Below are 22546 nucleotides of genomic sequence, written 5' to 3'. Positions count from 1 at the left end.
CTCTGCTGTCCCAGTATATGATTGTTTCAAGCTTTCCTTCAATATGTAGTAATGCCCTACTAAAAACTTTACCCCAAACAGAATGGAAACACCCAGCCACCCCTCCTCCCCCACCCAAAAAAAAACCCCAAAAAATCGAGAGAAGAATAGAAAGATTCAGCTCTTGACTTTATCTAATTAGTGCTTTTCATACTCTTTAATTAAGTCAGCAGTTTCTTTAATAGTTTTGGCTGTTTCCTACTATTTTCCATTTTCTTAGAACTTTGCAAGCAATATTTAAGACAAGAAAACAAAAAAGTGTATGTGCACAAAATTATTTCATCATTGGACTAACCCCTATTATCAAATCATGCATACACACCAAAATAATAATCAAGAGATGTTTATGACTTGAGGGGCAAGGTGACCAAAAGCACACACTCTTCTACCAGTTTTGGTGCAGAAAGGAGGGCAATAAGGCCTCCCAGGAGGAGGAAGAAAGTCTGGCAAAAGAAATAAAAATGGATACAGCAGAAAAGCATATCTGTGGTTACCTCCTGTATGATGTGTATTGACCTAGTAAATGGAGATGTCTGCGAAGGAGCTGCTATGCTATAAATATACTTGTGCTAATATTATTAAAGCTTTTAGGCAGTTCAGTTTTGTCCGTATGGCTTCCCAGGGAGATGCCAAAGAGGTGGCCTCTGACCATAACTTGTCTAAGCAGCACATGCCTACCTGTGCTGTAATTGCTTAATAAGATTTAGGCTGGTTTTTTTTCCTGGATGGAATGTGAAATACATGCAGCTGCCTAAATAGGTGCTTGGCAAGATTTTAAAACCTTTGTAACTCTATTGAAATCATTGTGTGGAAAGTGTCCCTGCTCATGGCAGGGGATTGGAACTAGATGATCTTTAAGGTCCCTTCCAACCCAAACCAGTCTTGATTCTAAGGCGTTTGAATGCTGCTTCAAGATCAGAAACAGCTGAGTGCTGAGAAGTTGTGAAAAGTCCATTCTGTCCCCTCTTCATCCTCATTTGTATCTTTAAGAAAATAAAAATACTTCCAGAGTTACTGATACCTAGGAAGGGCTTAACAGCACTGGTCTTGCTTGAACATATGTCTGGTTAAAGGATGGGAAAACTCTGAGGGAAGAAGAGAAGATAGGGAATGAGTGAATGATTAATAAACTAATCCAAATACTGGGGGTAGGAAAGCCACTTAAAAGCACATAATTGTGCCTTGCCAGTCCCTAATATCAAACCTTACTGAGCTGCTGTTCAGATGATACCCTGAAGCAGTTGCTGGTAGGGATGTGTCCCGAGTTACAGCAGGGAGGGCAATGAGATGAAAGGGATGTGGTTTAACCAGGCTGTGACTTTATTATGTTACCATCTTCTAGAACTCTCTGCAGTCACTTGTAGAGTTCAGGCTGTGATTTCTCCTTTAATTGCTTCCACCTGCTCTAAAATAGCACTCTGCTCGTACACAGATGGCCCCAGCCTGCTGCAGAGACCTGCTACCCTCTTCTTCCTAAGCTGAATCCTGGTATGGGTTCAAGGGACAGGGAAAGGGTGGTGTTTTCTCATGAAACCAGCCATTGCAGGCTGTAGCTTGGTATCGCAGGGAGGCCATACTGCTACCTCCTTGCATGGAGGAGATGGGGCAGGACTCCACAGCCCCATGAGAGTGTGCTCTTGGGCTGCCAAGGACCTTTTATATGCTAGGACAGACAAAGGGCTGCCTTCTGTCCCCCTCTTCTGTGTATCTGCATGCACTTTGAAGCTTCAGGTCATTGCACTTCCTTAAACACCATTAAGTTCAGGAAGAAAGGTATGAGAAATAGAGGTGTGATGTTTGCTGGTGGTCCAGTGCTACTGGAAGACTATGAGACAATGTGAGAGAATGGAAAGGTTTGCCTTCCTTATAAAAATAACATCTTTATGTATGCAAATGCACATGGATGATAATGAAAATGTCTGTTTATCTTTCAGGTTACGGTTTTGTAGATTTTGACAGTCCGGCAGCAGCACAGAAAGCAGTAGCATCTCTGAAAGCAAATGGCGTGCAGGCGCAGATGGCAAAGGTAAGAGAAACCATGTTATTGCAGGATTATCTGAATAAGAATTGGGTTTGATCCTATTTTTCTTACGTCTTAATCACTTTTTCCAATGCTATTTTTTCTGTCCTTTGGCTCCAGTGCCTTAGTCAGACTATGGCTTGCCTGTGTTCTTGAGAGCTGTGTCTTGTGTGATGGGTTCTGCCCTGCTATTCTTTGTCTGCCCCTCTTTCTGGAGAGGGTTGTAAAATGAAGAGCACTGGAGTTGCAGAGCAGTTGGAAATGCATTTGTGCTGACTGCAGTGTGAAAAAGTTGCCTTTTCTTCACCTCGGAGTTGTCTTCATTTAGTTCCTTTGCCTGGGAATAGTTATACTTTTCTGGCGTGCCTGGTGGGCTTCTCTGAAGGAGCGATTGACTGAGCATAAGGAAAGTTTTGTTTGGTCTGTGTCGGTTTGGCTTCTCCTGTCTTTTTATTTTGAGGATGTAAATGGTAGTAGGTTGCTGCATGAACAGTTGCTGCAGGTTGTCTGGAGGTGACTGGCATCTGTTGTCCAGAGAGGCTGCAGGAGCCATGCTGTACATCTTGTAGGAAGCACAGTGAGCACAGATACTCTGGTTCTGGAATTGTCCTTTGTCCCCAAACAAAGGGGGTGGATGAAGGGGATGGGGGTTATAGCAGTGGCCATCATGTGCTCCAGCTCTTGCCTTTCTGAAGGCATAATCAGGAGCCTTTTCTAGACGGTGTCAGTCAGCAAAAATAGCTGTTGTTTTGTATTTAAAAAATGCCTTGTCCTAGAATCACAAAAAGCCCTTAATATTGCTTGATTTAGTCTCTGCAAAGATGGTGCCGGCCTAGAATCTCAAGCAGTGAAAACAAACAGGTAATTACAAAAACAGAGGCAAATCAACTAATAAACCATCACCACATTTGAAGATTCCTATTTATAGTAACATTGGTGATTTAAAACCTTTGTTTCTCAACAGTAGCATACTAAATATATTTTTTGCTATTTTTTTTTGTTTGTTTTTAAAAATCCTTTGTGGTAAATGAGGTTCTTTTGCCTTCTACTGAATTCACTCCCTGTGCCTTAAAGTAACTGGATGTCATCCACATATTTCTGTTTAACCATACCCCACAAAGCAAACTATGCTGTTTTATTGGCTCTTAGTTTTTATTGACATATGGCAATAAAAATGTTTGCTTCAAATGGGTAAAAGATGGCAAACTGAAGAATGTGAACACCAACTAAGGACTATGATATTTCATTTCTCAGATATACTGCCTCTCCTTGTTAAAATAGAGGCAATTTGACACATTACTCAAGCTGTGAAAAAGAAACAAAAGACAGGAGATCTGTTTTGGCCTATTGGTTATTATCAGCCATTTTTGGGGAGGAATAAATCTTTAAGTACATTAATCTGTAAAGTTGTAGATTTAAAATTAGACATTTAAAGATAGGATTGAAAGATAAATCTGTATTTGGTATTCTCGTGATTCAGAACAAGGAACAATTTCGGCACTTGCAGGTGTGGAAATACCAAAACAATGTGACTTAGAATACTGTGTTTTGGACTGTCAAGTATTTTGGGGAGAAAAGCAAAGTCTGACACTGTCAGAGTGCGAAGAGCTGTACCAGCCGCTGAGGTTTGTTTTCTGGGGGATCTGTGATGGGAGAACTTTTTTTGCCCTGCATGATTTTGTGGCAGCTGGTGTGTACACATTTGTTTGCATAAGGCTGACTCTATTTTTGTTATTTAGCCATGGTGCCTGGAATCCCAGATAGGTTCTTTTTAGTGCACTTGATAGTTCAAGATAAATATACAACCGACTTTTCCTATCTCTAAAAAAAGTAAAAGTATTTAGAAAAATGGGGATTCAAAGGAAATTGAGACGACTCTACACAAAGTACTTCACATTGCTGAGAAGGCAGGAGCCTGGGAACACAAATCTATCTGGAGAAGCATGTTAGTTCCTGTGCATGGTGAAAGCCAAATTGCATAACAAGACTGAAAGACGGTGTTACCTGCCAGTGTCTGAGTTAACAGTGAGGGCTCAGAAGAGGTTTGAAGAAAGAGACAGAAGAAGAATTTAGCCTCCACTTTTGGAAATTTATCTGGAGCAGTTTTTAGTGGTTTATAGCAAGAATTGCTATAATTAGTGGTGACTAGCAAATGAAATCAAAGAAAAAAGACTTAAGTGTGGAAAAATTACCTAAACCTTTTTATGCCATACCTTTAAACAGTACAGTCAGTGTCCTGTATCTCTTGTTCTGCATTGGAAAGCAGTGGAGCTGCCTTGCGTAGAGGCCCAAGAGAAGACTGCAGCCTGTGTACAGCAAATGTCAAAAGCCTCACTCCAGTCATGGATGCTTTTCAAAAAAGGTGAAAAAGGCATCAGCCAGCTTTTGCTATGCTCTGGCCTTCTCCAATAGTGAGAGAAGCTATGCTGAAGTGTCACTATTGTCTGTGATTTCCTGGAGAGAACTCTTGCTCGGAAAAAGAAGTTCTTTGTAAGTTTTAACACAATATAATTTTTCTCATAGAAATCCAGGAATCTTCTTTGAAAAATGAAAAGCAGACCTGAACCCCCACCCATGTTGGCTAGCAGAAGTATCTTGTGGATACTTGAGTAAAATAAACTCATTTTCTCGATGCTTAAGTACAGCCACCTCCCTCATTTTTATAGCATTTGGACACCTTTTTGGCTGATTTTATCTGAGAGTGCTGCTTCTGGAAGAAGGTTAAACTCTGGTGGATTATGCTCCAAGTTCCATCACTGTTGGGAAACTTGTTCTGTCAAGGCTAATATACCCCATAATACTATGCAGGGAAAACCATCATTAAATGTATTTGAATCTCTCTTTTCATTCTGGTCTAAAGTAGTCAGGAGAGGATTCAGCTGAGGGAGGACAGCAGTATTATGCTTGCAGAGGTAGTGGTGGTGGCTGGAAAGTGAGGTTTCAAGCATCCGTGCACCGCTTGGTGTAACAAGTTGTTGGTGTCTTATCCATGTGAGAGCTGTGTGAGACTCCTGTACACACATATGTTGTCGCCTCTCTCATTTCTTTCTCATTTTGCCTCTCATTTCTTTCACATATGCACCCAAAGCAGTAGTTTTGACTGCTGCCACTTTCCTATGCCCAGTGAAGTTCACCTTAGTTGTCTGTAATTTTCAAAAGTGATTGTTAATAATTTCATTTGCTGACAAGAATTAATGCTATGGAGCTGCTGAAGTGATGGTTTCTCAGCTGGCTACCGTACTTTATTATGTGCTTCCTGCTTGCCTTTGGAAATAACTTGGACATGCAGATTCATTTGTATGTATGTTGTGCCTGCTTCTCCAGGGTTGTATGGTCCAGGTGGGGGGTTTTGTTTTGTTTTCCTACTGAAAATGGCAAAACTGATATGTCACTGAATAATCTCACAACTGATTTGTCTCTGTGCTAGGGACTACACAAACACAACACAGAAAAGACAATGCTTACGTGCATGGTTTACGTATCAGTTTTGTTTTTTCCATCTGCTCCTTTCCTGCATTTTCCAGAAGATGTTATAGACAGAACATGGAAAATTAATAAGGAGAGTTTTATTAATATGGGAGTTGGCTCGGAGAAGTGGGCAAAGAAGCTAGTACACGTGAAAAACCTATCAATGTTCTAATAAAACCTGTAGCCACATCTATTATTGGGATTTTCAATAGTCCTTCACCCAGAATTACATATTCAGGAGGAGACTTCTTAATCTGCTTTGTATGTAAGCTTTTAATGATGCCAATGAGTCTAAATCACCTGAAGAATCAAGTCTAGATAAATCAGATGTCTGAAGTTACCCCGAAGTTGGTGGACTGTGCAATCAGTTCATACCTTAATGGACATTTTGCGGTCCTCTTTCATTTTCAGTTCTAGTCTGCTGTAAAGATTGCATAATGTGGAGGTTCAGGCAATGACAGGTACTTGCAAAGAGTACTTTGTATCTTCTTTAGTATCTAGCAGCCCATCTAGAGCATTGAAACAAACACGTTCACAAAAGACGTATTTTCAATCCTGCTGTTTTTCCAAGTGCATTTATAAGTACTGAAAGATGTATTTGATGAAGGATGTCTTCTCTGGGTTTTTCTTTTGTATGTATAATGCATTTAGACATCCTCAGCAACTGTGTGGACACTGAAGAAATATTTTATTAGTGTTGACAGTTGTCTAAGACCAAGGAACATCTCTCAACTGCTCTGCTACAGTAATTGCCATCTAGAGGGTATACTAAAGAGCTGCTTCTGAAAAAGGACTGTGCTGATAGGTTCTGATGTGTTTTGTTTGACAAGGGAATTACAGAATGTGACTTTGTTTCTTGTGTCATAGTCTTCTTATCTCTCCATCATGCAGAAGCTTAAATACAGGCAGTAATCACCATCTAGGTGAAACATAAAAGGGAGCTGTTTCCTATGGAACAGAACCATGCGTAAGAACTTTTGAAGAGGAACAGAGTTGGTTGCTGTATAATTAAATCAACAGTTTTTTTTTTTTTTTTTCTCAAAGGACTAAGGAATAGGAAATCCCACAGAAGAATTTTATTTGTTTTCCAGGCTACTGTGTAGGTTTCAAGAATTGCTCTGGTATGAGTCAGCTGACCAACTAAAATCAGTCCATTCTGCCTGCTCATTTTTCAGCTTCATTTTCTCTTAAAATTCTATCCATTATTCTTATTATTTTATTCTTATTATGTCATATACCAATACTGTAAAGGGCTGTTCTTTAAAATGGGAACTGTAGAAAATAGAAAGACTTTCCAGTAAAGGCTCTTCTTCTGAATATTTTTTAATGGAAAGTTTTGATTCTCTGTGTTTTTCAGTTTTAAAATTCATGAAAATATTTAATAAAAGTGCTATCCTTACAAAAAGTGAAATATGGCCTATACACTGACCATCTGATATACTGAACCCCACAAGTGGTTTCTTAATTTATGATTGAAGTGTCTGCAGAATTTAGCTAACCAAACTGCAGGATACTCCTTGTTTGCATTTTTGGACAATACTTGTGCACTGCAGCCTACTGACTGAGTCAACTTTCCTTCTGATACCAAAGCAGGATGCTAGGACTTTTAAACATTGAAATTGTCAGGCTTTGGTTTAATTTCATTCTGTAATTATCAGGTATCATCCCCCTCCTCCTCATCCCCCTTCACACACATACATAAAGCAAACTGTTCAGTGAAGTCAAATATTTGTATAGGCTAGTTCTAAAAGATATTCTTGATTTGGTGTTAGAGCAGGAGCTGGTGGCTCTGGAAGTCCTGACATACTCAGTAGTGTAGGAGAAGATGAGAACTGTGCTGTGCTAATGCTGGCCACTTTCCATGTTGTTTCCAAATGAATTGCATAGCCAGGCGTGGGCTGCTGCTTTACCAGTTGCCAGAGATGTTTGGCACAACTGTGTGCATGTGTGTGGAGCACTCTTGCACTAAATGTTCTTCTTATCTTTCCAAAACGCTAAGTATCTCTCCCTGCATTTGTGCACAGTACATACTGACTGACCAGTACTGACCTGAATCAGTAAGAGTCCTGGGTTAAATTATAATGAAAAATTATAGCTGCAAAGAAGTGGAAGGTGGCTTGGTTTAGATTTGGAAATTACGGGTGCCAATATCTCTCTTCTTTGATTTCTTTTCCCAAGTTAACCATGCCAAAGGAGTCCTGCAGAAGCAATAACCACAAGACCCAAGTTTCATATAGTGCCACTTATCAAAGCCATGCTCTCTTCATCCTCTCTTATCTGCTTACTATGTTGCTGTTTGGCATAAACTATCTTTCACTCTTATAATATGGAATCATACTTTACCAGCTAGAGGTGGCCCTGAAGTGCAGATTTTGTAAGTATAGGATATTTTTCTATTCCGTAAAAGATAATGATTGATGAAGTAAAAGTGTTGAGGAGATGCTAAATCGTTTGTTTATGTCCGATTTTATCACAAAATTTCTTAGGAAGATGTGCCTTTCCAAACCTGGAAGTTTTTTCCAGATGAAACGCTGTCTAAATTTAGGATTTAAATCACAGATGTGCTGTAGCAAAGTGCTAACTTTACATTTCAGAAAATCTGCAGTAGCAGATGAGTGTGTCTTATGAGAGTCCTAGACAATCAAGACTAAAGCAAAGAGCAGCTTTCTAAAAACAGTGATGGATTGGGGTGATAGCAAAGATACATGACATTAATGGAAGGGCTTCATAGTATCATTTGGAAAGTTTCATGCTTCTACCTGAGAACTGTATGGTAGCCTGTGTGAATTGAGCTTAATGATCCTGTTCCTGCTTTTAGGCGTACATTCACAAGCTGGAAAAACGTCATGTGAACCTGGGGATAATAAAATGCAACTGCCTTTTTACACTTGCATGTAATGCTCCTAAAATCATTTATGTCAGTATGAAAGGGGGTGTGCGTTGGCAGTCCTTGTACCACACCTGCCAAACTTATACACAAACATTTCTTTGGGGGTTTTCAGAAGTGCTTAACTTAGCATAATTCTACTCTCTGGAAGTGAATGAGACTTTGCTGTTGGTTATTGGAGAGGAATTAGGTCAGTGCTGTGTTCCTTTGTTCCCAAAAATCTTAGCTCAGCACCTTTCTTAGCCACTAAGTTAGGTTAGAAAATCTTACAGCACATACAATCATGTTTATTCTCTAGCTATCACCTAAAATAGACCTTGCCGTGGTATTTTACTTCCCTTTTCAAGTGCTGTGTTAGTTTCTAGAATGACTTGGGTTTGTTCATACTGTAACTTCATCTAAGATTAAAACATTCCTCTGCCTTTGAAAATTGCAATGTAAATAATCAGTAAATACATCCACCTCCATGCTACTAATGCCCTGCACCACAGAACAGTTGCTGGTAAGTGAAAGATGTAGCCAACTTTTAGAGAATTTTTTGAGGATAGTGGAATTACTGGGTTCTTTTCAGGTTATGAATTTCAGCCAAACAAAAATTGGCCTTTTTTCGTAAATACACATTGTTCTTGACTTTCCTCTGACTTGGAACACATTTGAATTGGTAATAATACAGCTGAAATCCACAGAGCTTTGGCAATTTAAACCGAAGAGAAGAATGGGGCTCCCTATCTTTAGCACTCACATAGCTATACATCTTGGAAGCTCTTACGCACTCTTTGCAAATCCTTTATGTTTGCAGAAGAAGAAATCTGAGTCCTGCAAATGAGTTAAACACTGGAGTCAGATTAATTATTTTTTTCCTCCATACTCAGGAAACTCTAAACACCCCATGAAGGAGTTACTGACCACAACTATGCAGCTCGGGAATCTGCAGCTCAGACTGAGAGAAACTATGTTCTGAATTCAGTAAGCACATCTTTACTCACCAGGAAAAACCCAGGGCACTCTGAAATGATCAAAACCCTGTGGTTTTAGAAAATATTACTGTGGTAGAAAATGGACATAGCCTTTCTTTCAGTGACATATCATTTAATCATGTTCTCCTGTAGCTCAGCATGAGGATGATGCTCTTGTAAGGTGAGAAACAAAAAAATCACTGTATCTAGCATGCTTCCTCGGAAGGAGGAGGAGATGATTCACATGACCACCAGCAGGAGGATATGTGCATGCTTTAAGACGTAAACCCACTTAGTCTGGACTGAGACACACGTTCAACAAAGCAATACGATTTGTGTGAAAATCAGGCCACTTTCAGGTTATTCTGTTTGATTTGGAAAGCAGGTGTGCAAACTCCAGTCGCATTTCATGTGAGTAAATGCGAGTGCCAGAGTAACAGATCATCAGTCTGGAAATACACAGGTGCATAATCCGACAGTAAACACAAATCTACTAGCAATATACATAGATATTCCCTGTGCATATATGCATCCCTTTCTGAATATCTAAATGTTACTGTATTAGTAAATACTCTGCTTGTTGTTTCCTTATTAATGAATGTCTCCCATTTAACTGACGTGTCTGAGTGGTTTGTCTGTAATCTAAATAAATTTAGGTTTAGATGCAATCTTGTTCACTAATGAATGATAATGTTTGTTGCTGGAAAAAATACCCTTCTATTTTTCCATTGTATAAAATTATCAGATTAGGCTCTGCAACAAACTGGGTCATGAGGTCAGCTCATTGAATCTTTTAGTCTTTGGACTTTCCATGTATGTATTTGTGCTCAGAAAGGGAGGTAATAATGATATGAAGGGTACAATTCTATTTGCAATCATGTTAGACTAACTTTGATGTGATCAAAATAAATGCAAGTGATAGAAGAACATAAAACTGGCAGTATCGGGCTAGAGCAAAGGTCCCTTGACATCAGATTCTGTTTCTGATAGTGTGCTATAGCAGTTGCCTACACAGGACTGCAAGAACCAGATAATCACCTCAAGATACTTCCCCAGAGTACTCTCCTAGACTCCAGTAATTTGCAATTTGGGTGTTCCTGAGTTTGTATTGATTAGCCTTCTGCAGAACTGCCTCCCCACCCCCAAATAAAGAACTTACCTGCCTTTTCTGCATTTAAAATCTTGGCAGCACAACATCCAGTCCTAAGAAATTGTTCTTTTGGTTCTTCAAAAAACCTAAACAGAGATACGTCCTGGAGACCTGTGGGAGGTTTACATCTACCAAAAATAACCCCCCCTACAATGCAGTAATGAGAGGTACAGGTGCAACAGTTATTTCCTGTGCTACTTGCCGTCTTTAATACCATGGAGAACAATAAAGACTTTGATGATAGCAGCTGTAAATGCATTTTTGTAGTTGGAAAAGTCAGACCTCCCCTGAGTGAACACAGAATTAGAATATTTATAGCATCTGATAGAAGGTATATTTTCCCCATGTTAGAATGGACATAACTACGCTTATCTAGGTACCATTAAGGAACAAACCAGGGCGTGTTCAACAATTACCATTTCTCAGTATGCAATGTTGCTATTTTTATCAAAATGCCTAAAGAAAAATAAAAAGCTAAGAAAGGGAGTATAAGATACTTCATTTATAAAGTTAGAAAGTTGAAGTTGGGATAGTTAAGGCTTTGTGCTGGAAAACTTGACTTTAAATTCCTCAGAACAACTGGACATGTCTTTCTGATATCTGTCACTGAAGTCTGTCTTAGATGTCATTTCTTCAGGCAGTTAAATCATTCTTGGTTCTTAAATGCAGCTGATAAACAGGTAAAGAGAAGGTGCTTTGAAGAAATGCTTCGCTATCTTCAAAGGTATCTTTGCCACTTTACTATCCTTAGTTAATACAAGATGCTGTTTGCAGTATCACAGTTCTTTCTCTCTGTATATGAACATATGGGGTTTAGTATGTGCATGCATAGTTGCATGTAAGTATTTGTGACTGTATACAAACAAATATATGCATGCATTAATACATAATCATTTAGAAATATTATTGAGAAAATTCTGTAATATAACACAATTCTCTCTAATACTCTCCTGAGTAATAGAAAGTATTACAGTATTGGTTTTATAGTATGTACCGTTGGAGTGTGACTATTTACTAGTAATTCTTTAAGCACTGGAAATAAAATGCTGTGTGTTTTTTTTTTAGGAATGTGCTGTAGAAATAGAAAGGAAAATGGGGGTAAATTAAATCTTGGTCACATTCAGCCAGTATTTTTCCATCTGTCAGCAAAAACTGGCAAAAACCAAAACAACAAAATTGTAAAGCCTGAGATGAGATTTAGTGATTTACTGTCTGCTTTAGCTGTGCCTATGGCTTGAAGTAGAGCTACTCAGCCCCAGGGTTTCCCAGATATTTCCATAACTTATTTGTCCATTTTGCATAAAAGGTTATGATCCCACTGTTTATCTAAACATTTTCCTTGTCACCTACTCCAATTATAGCTTGTTATGGAAAACCAGGAATATCATTTATATGGCTATGTTGCTTTATTATAGTAACACAGCATAAAGCAGCATGTGGAGTCAGTGAAGGGAGGTTTTTGCATCGTCTTAGCTTCCAAAAAATCCTTTCTCTTGCTTAAAAACTGTTCACCAGTAAAAGGTCACCACTGCTAACAGCGTGACCTAATTTATGTCAGACTGCCTTATTACTGTACAGCACATTTCACGTAGTAAAATCATGAGTTTGGTAAAGGCGCTAGAACTGATCCAAATGAGGTGGAAATCTGGCTGTAATAGGGCCACAGGGGTCTTGCTGCCTTGCCCTCTCTCCTGGGGCTACTGGGCCTATGCGAATGGAAATATTTTCCTTTCAGAATAAAAATTTCATTAGCTGAAATATGCAATGGCTCTCTCTTGCATGATCAGTCTTCTAATTCTTCTTGAAGTCAGGCTTTCTATGTTAAAAAGGAGAGTTGGTTGCAGACTATGATTTGCTTTGCTTTGCTTGAAGTTCAAATAGTTTCATCTTGCATGATTGCACTATTGCTTGCTATTCATTTCTCTTGAGTATATACGTAATTTCCAGATTGGCTTACAGGAGTACATTGAAGAGGCTGGACATTTTATGTCAGTCAGCAATTAGATTAGTTACAGGGGTACTTCTCTCCTGGAAGTGACTATTGTACTGGCTCTCTTTGATCGCAAAACGTCTGGGAAGCCTGGTGCAGGCTTATCTAAAGGACATGGTCTGACAAAGTAGCAACTTAGGCACTTTCCTCCTGGGAGCATCATCTAGTACCTTATCCTTTATACAGGATTTTACTAAAGGTTTCTCCATTTCTTTGATGAGAGGTCTTTTAAATTTGTAATAGCTGAGACCTGGAACACTTTATACTGTGATGAAAACCTCTCACAGAACACAGCCCTCTGAAGTCACTTGGTCTTAACAGTCCATAGATCAGATCAGGCATTGAATGATACCTGTAAATACTATTTATTACCTGTTTACTGGTGTTTCTTTGACAACCCCTTATGTGTTAGCCTTTCACTTCATATTTTGGAAATTTTGCCTTCACAAATGTCTTCCCTCCTGTAACAACCAACTTTGTTCCCATGTGAGTGCAGTCTTTTCACTTCAGTCTTTCCACCTCTGTCAATCCACATGAAACATTTCTAAAGCAGAACGACACTGTATTTGCATCCTTCCTTTTGCTATTGTTAACATACCATGTTATTTTTCGTATGTTACTGCACACTCATCATCCATCTTTCTTGAACATGGTTGTACACTATTTTTCAGAGAGGGCCTTTGCAGTGTTGTAGTTCCATCTCTCAACTGGGCAGTGCCTTGCCTGATAAGTATATTTTACTACCTTTAAGTCAATTGATGAGCATTGTGATGTTTGCAGCAGAAACTTTTTATTTTTAGCAAGTGTCTAAGCAGCATTATTTTGCATGTTGAATGGAAAATTTCTTTTGGAGTCCTCAAGTTAAATCTGAATGCTTTACCAGGTCTAGAGGCAAACGCAGATGTTAGGTTTTAAAAATGCATGTTTTAAAGTGACCTTCCAAGTGTTCGCAAATGTTCACAGCTGAAAGTTCTGTTCTTCAGCTTGTCTTTAATGATTATATCAACTGGTTTGCTGTTGTTAAACACCATGAATATGACAGCTCAGTATCCTGAGTTGTACTAGGAAAGTCTTGTCTTGTGTCCTGGAGCTTAATTTCTTGCTGCTTATAATTCCACAAATATAGAAAGTTAGGCAGATTTAGAATGTAAGTTAAATATATGTGTTTCTAAGCTTTAAATGCTTTCTAAGATGCTGCATTTCAAAAAGGAAGGTAGAACGAGAAAATGCCAGTTAAGGGTGGATGAATTCATAACATTAAATCTTGGTATTTTTCCTGTGAGGAGTATCTACTTCAGTCACGATAAAAGCTCACATGCTTTAGGAAATGAGGATTAGGTTCCATGGATTGGCAGGGTTTTATTACCTTTAAGATTATTTTTTAAAAATAAAGAACACCAATGACTCTTTATTATCCATGCAGATATTTCACTGCTAAATGTTTTAACATGAAGATAGAACAATGTGAAATGCAGGCCTGAATTATAGATGGGTGTTTTACTACTTCTTTCATGGCTTTGTTTGATTTTTTTTTTGTTAGAATTGCTATTCACATAAATATTATGTAGAGAAAAACCTTGAGGCATACAGAACATATTTGCTAAGAGAATGATCTACCCTGTTCAAATTGGCACTCTTGGGAGATATTTGTGTCTAATATTTGTGTTAGATGACTATGAAATCTTGCCGTCCCAATACAAATATCCAGATGACAGATATACGTACAAATACGTTTCAGGGACTCAAGTTCAGTTGTTTTAAGACAAAACTCAGTTTTTGCCAGTAAGAACTCAAATACGGAAGTTTGGATGATTCAGATGACCCTCAGCCTTGGTACTGCCACTTCTAATCATGTTTAAAAGCAAAATTGCACAGAATTACCTAGCAGCGATTTGTAGTTCTGAAGTTTGACGGATTAGAACACAGGCCTATAGTTTGGATACAAAGTTAACAGGTGAATTCATTGTGCAATACAGGAATACAAAGAGTCTTCTGTTAGGAAGATGTAATGGATTATTTCAAGATTTTGTTATTCTACATCCTTAAGTGATGTTCCACCCATGTAAAATGCTTTGTTGCCTCATTTCATTGTCTTCTTTTGGAGCAGAAATGGAATATATTGGAGTTTTTTAATCAACAAGTGATCTCTGTTGATCTTCTAATTTTAATTAACCACCCTCACTTAACATATCGTTTAAAAGTAAAAGAAGAAACACAAACCTTAAACAACACCAACATTTTTTCTTTAAAAGCTAACAATGAACATTGGTTTTGTATAGACCTTGCTTTTGTTTTTCACCCTTAGTGGTGTGGTGCAAGATTTTAACCTGGAAGATTCAGGAGTGAGAAGTCAGATTTGCTTTTAAAACTCAAGTTGCAGCTAGAAGATATCTTTATTAAAGTCATTCCACAGTAGTCTTCTGTCCATCAGTGGGGGCCCTGCATACCTACTGTGTTTAGTTTTAAGCCCAAAGGCACAGCTGAGGTAACAGACTCATGCCCAGAGGTCAGCTTGGCCCATCAAGCTGGAACCAGGATCTAGAGTGTCCTTCTAGGCATCTTTCAAATTACCAGCCACAGCCCATGATGTGCACTTTGGCCTGCTGAATCCACAAACTGCCTTCTCCCTCACAGATCTGAAGAGCCGAAAGGAGGTGCAATTAAGGCATATTGGGACCTAAATCATAGGTAAGGTTCAGCAGTTTCTTCAAGAATCATGTTTGAAAGAGGATCCCATCTGATCTGTATAAGCAGTGTACATTTAGGCAAATATTTCACGTGTTTTAAGCCATCTGAAAGTCTACAAAACCAGTCTTAACAAAGTAGAACCTCCAATTAATCTTCTTGCTGCAATTTAGAGGCCAATAGCTTCTTACAGAAGCAGAATTTGAAAAAGAAGCATTGTTAACCGAAGCTGGCTGCCTAGGACCCCGTCAGGCCATTACAGCTCGCTAAGTCCTGTGTTTTTCAAACTGGAACAGTGGAGTCAAGAGTGTTGTTAACTTCTACCACTCACTTTAAGTGTAAAGATTTTGTTTCTAGATGGTAAACGACCTATCAGATCAGGGCCCAACTGTGAAAAACTAAAGATTCTGACATACCAACAAATTCTTTCAAAGTAATAAATTGGTGATTCATTCTTCCTTCGAGGAAGGATAAACTGCCTCAAATTGCTGCATGTGTTTTCGGAGAAAAATATGCATATAGATGGTTTCTGAAAAGTGGCTGTTGGCCAATAACCTGTTCTCAAGCTATAGTCCTGCAACATGCACAGGGTTAATTTTGCTAGCCTGTGACGAGTAGGCCACATCCTGGCTCAATGCTGTGAACTAGTAGATTAGTAATTTTAGTAAATAAGTTATTTAGATAAAAAGGGTTGCATTAATTTAATAAACTATTTTTCTATTCTCTTTCATTACTTGAGTATGAACTCTGTGCATAGCTCTGTAGATGGCACAAATTAAAATCCAGTTCTTGCAGTGAATGAAATACCATTGGAGGAAATACTGAGGGTCCTTGACCAGAAGCTGACTTCAGACATTATGTATTGCTTCTGCTTGTGTGTATGTGCACGTCTGCCTGCCTCACATATGTGCATTCAGGGAGAGAGAGATGAAAAGGTCAGATGGATATGATCTGCTATGGATATGATTTTTGTTCATCTTGCTGTGCTGATGAAGTTTGTTGATTGAATGTAAGTATGTGCTAACTCTTTCACAGCTTGTTCATCAAAGAGAACATTATTATAGAGAAGACAGGCATTTGTTGGTACAATGGAAGTAATACTGGATGTGCAGTACTGTTTAGAGGTGGTGCATAGTGGTGTCTGGATATATTTGCATCTAAATGAGCTGAGCATTTCTTTTCGTACAGCTTTGATTTAACCTCAATTGCTACAGGGTTTTATTCCTCCTGGGATCTGGGGAACCGTACTCCCATTATGCACTCATTTTCCCTTCATATACTATCTGCCACCTTCAGTCAGTGCCACCAGATAAGTATATATAATAACTAACAGAGCTGGTTACTGTGCTGTCAAGCCAGTTACTGTGTTCTGGGCCTCAGGATGAGCAATGGGTGATGCATTCAACATTCATTTAAGTACTGCTTCTTTTTTTATGTTAAGTATTGACAGTATCTGAACCTGTTTCAGCATTATTAATGTTTATGAGAATGACTGGATGATAATTCATACTTCCAAATTTTTTCTTTTAGAGTTGTTTTGAGAGCATGGATTTTCCTTTTATCTCTTTACCTCCAAAGATCCTCAGTAGCCCATTAACTGGCTTCCTAAAGATCACTCACTTCATTCTCTCTGTGAGTTTGTAGATGGCTTTTGGATGTTTTACATAGGTCAAGATGCTCCATTTGCTACGTGTCCCTTAGTGTGGTTCATCTTAGCAAAGGCATTTCTTGCTCCAGCTCTTCTCTTGGTTGCACCAAGTTGCACTTTAAATTGAAGTCACAGTAAATGAGTTTAAATCTTGGTATAGTGCTAAATCTTACAGTGTAGTCAGAGCTTTGACACTTTAGGAAAATAATGTAGAAAAGCATTTTGGAAGCAAAATTTATAAATCAAAATACACATTTATAAAACAAAATACAAATAAGTGAGAATCCTGTGCTGCATATTATAAGCTGTTGCTTTGAATTAGTGAAAGATCATTTTGAAATCCTCCTTTGCATCACATAATCATTCACTGAAGTTTTCTTCGTTATATTCTTCAAACTATATGAAACTCACTGAACTATTTCAGCACCGGACAAGAGGAAGCTATCATTTGTTGGTCATTGTTATTTAGATTGCAGTACCTTCTGAGAAGTGCTAGACACTTAGCAAAGACTGAGGAAGGGCCATGCCATTCCCTAGGTATTGTATGATTTATGAAGGCAAAGATAAATACACAACAAGGTAGGAAGAGAGTTGTGTGTATGCTCTTTTAATCAGAAGCAGAATTTCACCACTGTCTTCGCTTTTCCATTCCTTTTTCTCATTTCAGTGATGGAGTTCCTGTTTCAGTTCTTACCTATTTACCCAGATTTTTTTATGGCTGAGCTTATATTAAGTACATTTCCTTTCAGTGAAGCATCTCCAATATTTCCCTTTTTCTTTCCTCACCTATTCAGTGGGACAGTCTTGCCCTTCTGACATGCCTAATGGGATTTATCAAGTCCTTGGTATAACCATGTTTTATTTCCATGAGTAATGAGATAATATGGGAGGGCATCTTGTCCTGCCCTAAATGAGACATGCCAAACTAAACAGGAAATGGAATGCCAAATGTTATGTCCTATATGTTTGTCAAGTGTGTGATCTATTTTTTAGAGACCCAGCTCAGTATGCTGAAATATTTTACTACTTGTGAACTTTAGCTTCTGTTAATATGATTGAAGCAAGTGGAAATGGAAATTGTCAGGGCAATTTAACAAAGAGAGCCTGTAAAACTCATTACATCCCAGGTAGTAAAATCACTGTAGAAGGCACATTCTTCAAACTTGAGCTTTATTCAGTAAACTGCATTGGTGCCTGACCTTTTAAGAGCTTTCCCTTCCTCAGGAGGGAGGAGGGGGAAAGGCCCTGTTGTTCAGAGCTACCTGTCTTAAATTATAAACAGCAGCCAGGCTTGACTCTGTGCTTTAGATCACACAGGATGACAGAGTGTGCAACTGCTCCAAACAGACAGTTAAATGGCCAGCTATTTAGATGAGTTTGATGTTATTTCATGTAATTGTATACTCCATAACGCAGTAAAAAGCCAATGTTGTGTGCTGGCTGTATTTTAGCACAAGGTAAATCAAAGGACCAATCGCAAATTTGTAATCTAAGTTGATCTTTCCAAGACCTGGTGCTTTTAAGAAGCTTTAGATTGATTCTGCATAGTGCATGTATGAGGGTTAAAGTTACTTTGGGGAAAAATAATTCCTTTTGGGTCTATATCTAATTTGCTTAGCACGTTAAATTAGCTTGTGGAGAGCTCTCCAGGACCCTGGCTGGGTTCCTTCTGTACTGCAGTGTAATCATATGCCTAAGTGTGCCTTCCCTCTGCATTGTCTCCACAATGGTATAAATGAGTGGCTTTTTCTGCTAAGGTTGTGAATGAGCTGTCAATCCACTCTAGATAGCAAATTTAAGCACAGTTTTTTCTAGTTGTAAACCTTTTATTCTTCCAGTCATGTGTCACAAATTTTGATTAGTGGAAGACATGAAAAGCAAATGTGTTGTAGGCTGTGTCTCGACCAGTTCATTATTTTCTGTGGTTTTCCATTTTCCATGTCTAAACAATTATGAGCTATAGGGATTGCATTTTCTGGTAGCTATCCTCTGCCTGGCTCATGGGCTCAAGTCAGGCTGCTCATTAGTGAGCCCATACACTCAGGGTTTAGTCCAGCAACCTTTGAAGGAGAGCCTCCCACATATTTATTGGGTGTCAGATCAGACATTTAATGTGCATTATGGCATTACAAGATTTTGTCTAATTATATGATAAGGCTTTTGCCTTATCTATGCAGTTTGTGAGATAGTATTACTTATGGGAAGTATGTTGGAGCTGATTGTGGGAAACTTTGAAAAGAGAGAACATTTGCCTGCTCTGCAATTTTCATGTTGTTTCATGTATTTTTTTGCCTTTGGTGCTATGCATTTTTTATTTCTCCTGGATCTGTCACCATCTTATCTAGAGGTTTCCTGGGCATGTTTAATAGAAAGTTGATAAAAGACATAAGTTAAACTAAAAAAAGGTTAAGAAAAGATTGAGAGGGAGGAATAGGAACTTAAGAAAAGGAAACTTCTGAAAATAAGAACTGATATAAGACAGAAATAAATGCTTTTTCTTTTTGGTTTCCTGTAGGCAGAAGAATTTTCAAATGCATAAATGGTAGTGTGTGCTTCATACAGAGAGAGCAGTCAGGTCCTTAGCTGACAGATAAAAAGCTATGTAAATTCACAGCACTCCCAGTAATATTCATCCTTGTGTATGTAATACACAGAAAGTTTGCCAGCATAAAGAAATGATGGGAGATGGTTATACATATAGGCAATTGAACTCTGCAGTAAGATTTCTTTCCACAGAGAAGTAGTGATCTTTGTGTATAAATTGTTTCACATCATGTGGAAGATGGTAATAGCACAGATGCAGAGCCTAAGATGATCCGTCTTTGAAAATCTGGCCTTTTCTTATCCTGATAAAAAAGGCTTCTTGCTTTCCAACAGGTGATATTTATTCCATTATACCTGTATATCTGTAGCATTTCCTCTTCCTCATTTAAATTCCATTTTCCAATGTGTGGCAGCGCCTTAGGTTTGTAGCATAGAAAAAAGAGCAATTATAAAAGAAACATTAATCTTTCTTAACATTCTAGGATGTAAATGAGCCACTGTCCTGTGGAACAGGAATGTATATGAAATATTGATTGTAGATATATGTGGCATGTGCTATGCAGAAAACAGATGTAAGTATAGTTGAAAATATGCTTATTTCCACTAATCATTTGCAAACTGCTGTAACGATACTGCCTTAGTATCTTTCTTTAGTGCTTGGGTGTTTTGCCCAGCATTTAAAAAAATACGTAAAATACAAGACTGTGTGTTTAATATCCATAGGCATGTAACCTATTATTAGTGAGGTAGGAAGTAGTTTTGGGAGGTTACATTTCTGTAAGGAAGATTGATGTTCAGCCAAAGGATCTTATTTGATGATGAATAAAAAGTTTTTATTTAAATAGATGGCTTACCTTCATTTCTTAGAGTTATTTATTTCATATAAATCAGAGTTTTCCAAAAGTCTTACTCTAGAACCAGCTACAAACTACCTGTGGTTTCTGCAAACTCTACTCTGGTGCTCATAAAAATAATCATGAATTGGTTTAACTTATTCAAGCATTTTTAATCAGCAGTATTTGTCTTGTCATTTCTGAAATGTCAGATTTTAAGACTAATTATTTCATCTTTGAAAATAACAGTTAATGCTGTGTAAATACTCATTTCAGAAATCACTCCCACCCTGCATGCTCCTCTACTTGAAATGCAGGTCAGTTGTTAAAGAGAAGAGATAAAAGAAAAAAAGATTGCATTTTAGAAACAGCACTGTGATTGAATATTAAATCTCATCCTCTACTTATATAGTTTGTAATTATTTTCTCAGCTTTTGCAATACTATGGTTACATTTCAGTTTCTGGTCTTTCTTTTTGTCCATTTGCATTATTTTACATGTGCTGTCTTCAGTATCATCTTCTGTTTAAATGCTTTATTGTCGGTAGCAACTGAATTATGACTCATTTACAAGTTATGTCTGACTGGGCTTAGCAAATAAAGCTTTCATCTTTTTAACAGGTTCTTTGACAAATTGAAACTCAAACCCTAGTTCAGCAAAATATTTTTAGATATTCTGCATCTGATCATACTTTTGTTCACAAGTGGAGCTTAACCATGTTTAAAATGAAGTCTATGAACTGCTGCTCAGCAAGCTTTTCTGACTCGAGCTCAGTGCTCTTCTAACTGCAGCTCTCTGGTTTTCAGTTCACTCACAACATGGGCAGAATGAGTTCCTGGGGAAATCCCTACAAAATTAGCCCATAATCACAGCACCTTTGCTAACTAAAAGTACTGAATCCCTTGGAGCACGGAGTTACATGCAGTGAGCTTAGTCAGCGCACTGCTTATGAAGTTTCCAATTAACCGTGTCAGTTTTGGATGGTGACTTCTAGGTCTATGTGTAAGCAAGAACTGGTCACAGCCTTGCCTATGTATTTAGGCAGACTGTGGTTCCTCCACAGCTTAGGTGAAGGAATCCCAGAATCTCAAGGATTGGAAGGGACCTCGAAAGATCATCTAGTCCAACCCCCCTTCAAGAGCAGGGTAGCCTAGACTACATCACACAGGAACTTGTCCAGGCGGGCCTTGAATATCTAGTTTAACTACTTGAAATAACAGGAAGAGATATATTTTAGAAAGAGGGTAAGAATCTAGTACCAACCATAAGGTAAAATGGCACAAATTGCAATTCTTGGAATTTTTTTTTCAGTTACAAGGTAGGAATGTTTAAAGATATAACTCAGACATGTTTGTGTAGGCAAATGCAGGTGCTTAATATACACCCCATTTTTCAGGTGATCTGCAAATCAGTAACAAACTGAAATTATTATGCGTAGATTTATTGTGGAAATGTTAAGCAGTCACAAGGAGAATATCTGCAGTGATTCCCTGACGTGATTTTTTCCCCATAGATTTCACAAAAACACCCCAACGTGTTGGCAGGAAGCATGATCCCCTGTTAAGCTATTTGGTTTTATTAGCAAATCACTCATATCTTTATGTTAGTTGCTGCGTGTATTTCTTTTGTTCTAGTGGTTATTCTTCCAAGTCACAGAATAATTTTGGGATATGATTAATTGCCAGTGATTCTCACCAATTTTAGTAGGATCTGAAAGCTTTCAGTTCTTTATAGATACTGTGTAGATTGAAAATGTTTGTCCTCTTTCTATATATGTGTATATGGGAGGCTAGAGATGTGTTTGATAGAACTAAATATTTTTGAGCACATTATATATAATTCTATTGAATATAAATCTGTTTTCTGCACCATACTTCCTATTTTGAATAACTCTGCTTACTTTTTTCTTGGTATTGATCATTGAGAATATATAACAATTAGATATATTTTTGTAGACCTCTGTCTTGTTTTCATCCAGCCCTATGTAAAGGATTTGTTAAATTTTATGCTACAAAAAGGTGAAGAATTCAAGACAGAGAAAGAACATTCGGGACAGTGACACCTAGAAAGCATACTGGTGCTTTCTAGGGACCTGGAGAAAGGAAAATGTATTTTGCTTCAGTCAGTAGCAATCAGCATCACTCTTCTTATTTCCTACCAAAATTTCTAAATTTACCCCCAAATATTTTCATCGACAGAGAGAAGGTACTTAAAAAATAATGTTTGCTTGATTTTACAGTCACTTGGTCCAAGAACTATTTTTGTAGTGGTATTATTTTGAGTAAAATGCTGATCAGCATTAAGGCAGCTTAACTGGCTTCATGGT

The 22546-nt window shown here is 38.1% G+C and overlaps 1 protein-coding gene across 1 annotated transcript in view; it reads left to right on the top strand.

Annotated features, from left to right (window-relative positions):
• RBMS3 (RNA binding motif single stranded interacting protein 3) overlaps positions 1-22546 on the top strand; it is a 707098-nt gene that overhangs the window by 450476 nt on the left and 234076 nt on the right. Inside the window, exon 7 of the mRNA XM_034063359.1 lies at positions 1974-2065. Within this exon, the coding sequence (XP_033919250.1) occupies positions 1974-2065 (92 nt within the window). The remainder of the gene's footprint in view (positions 1-1973; positions 2066-22546) is intronic.

Source organism: Melopsittacus undulatus, chromosome 1 (assembly GCF_012275295.1).
Source record: "Melopsittacus undulatus isolate bMelUnd1 chromosome 1, bMelUnd1.mat.Z, whole genome shotgun sequence".
NCBI lineage: Eukaryota > Metazoa > Chordata > Aves > Psittaciformes > Psittaculidae > Melopsittacus > Melopsittacus undulatus.
The sequence above is the reverse complement of the archived record's forward strand: the minus strand, read 5'-3'. Positions and strand labels throughout refer to the sequence as shown.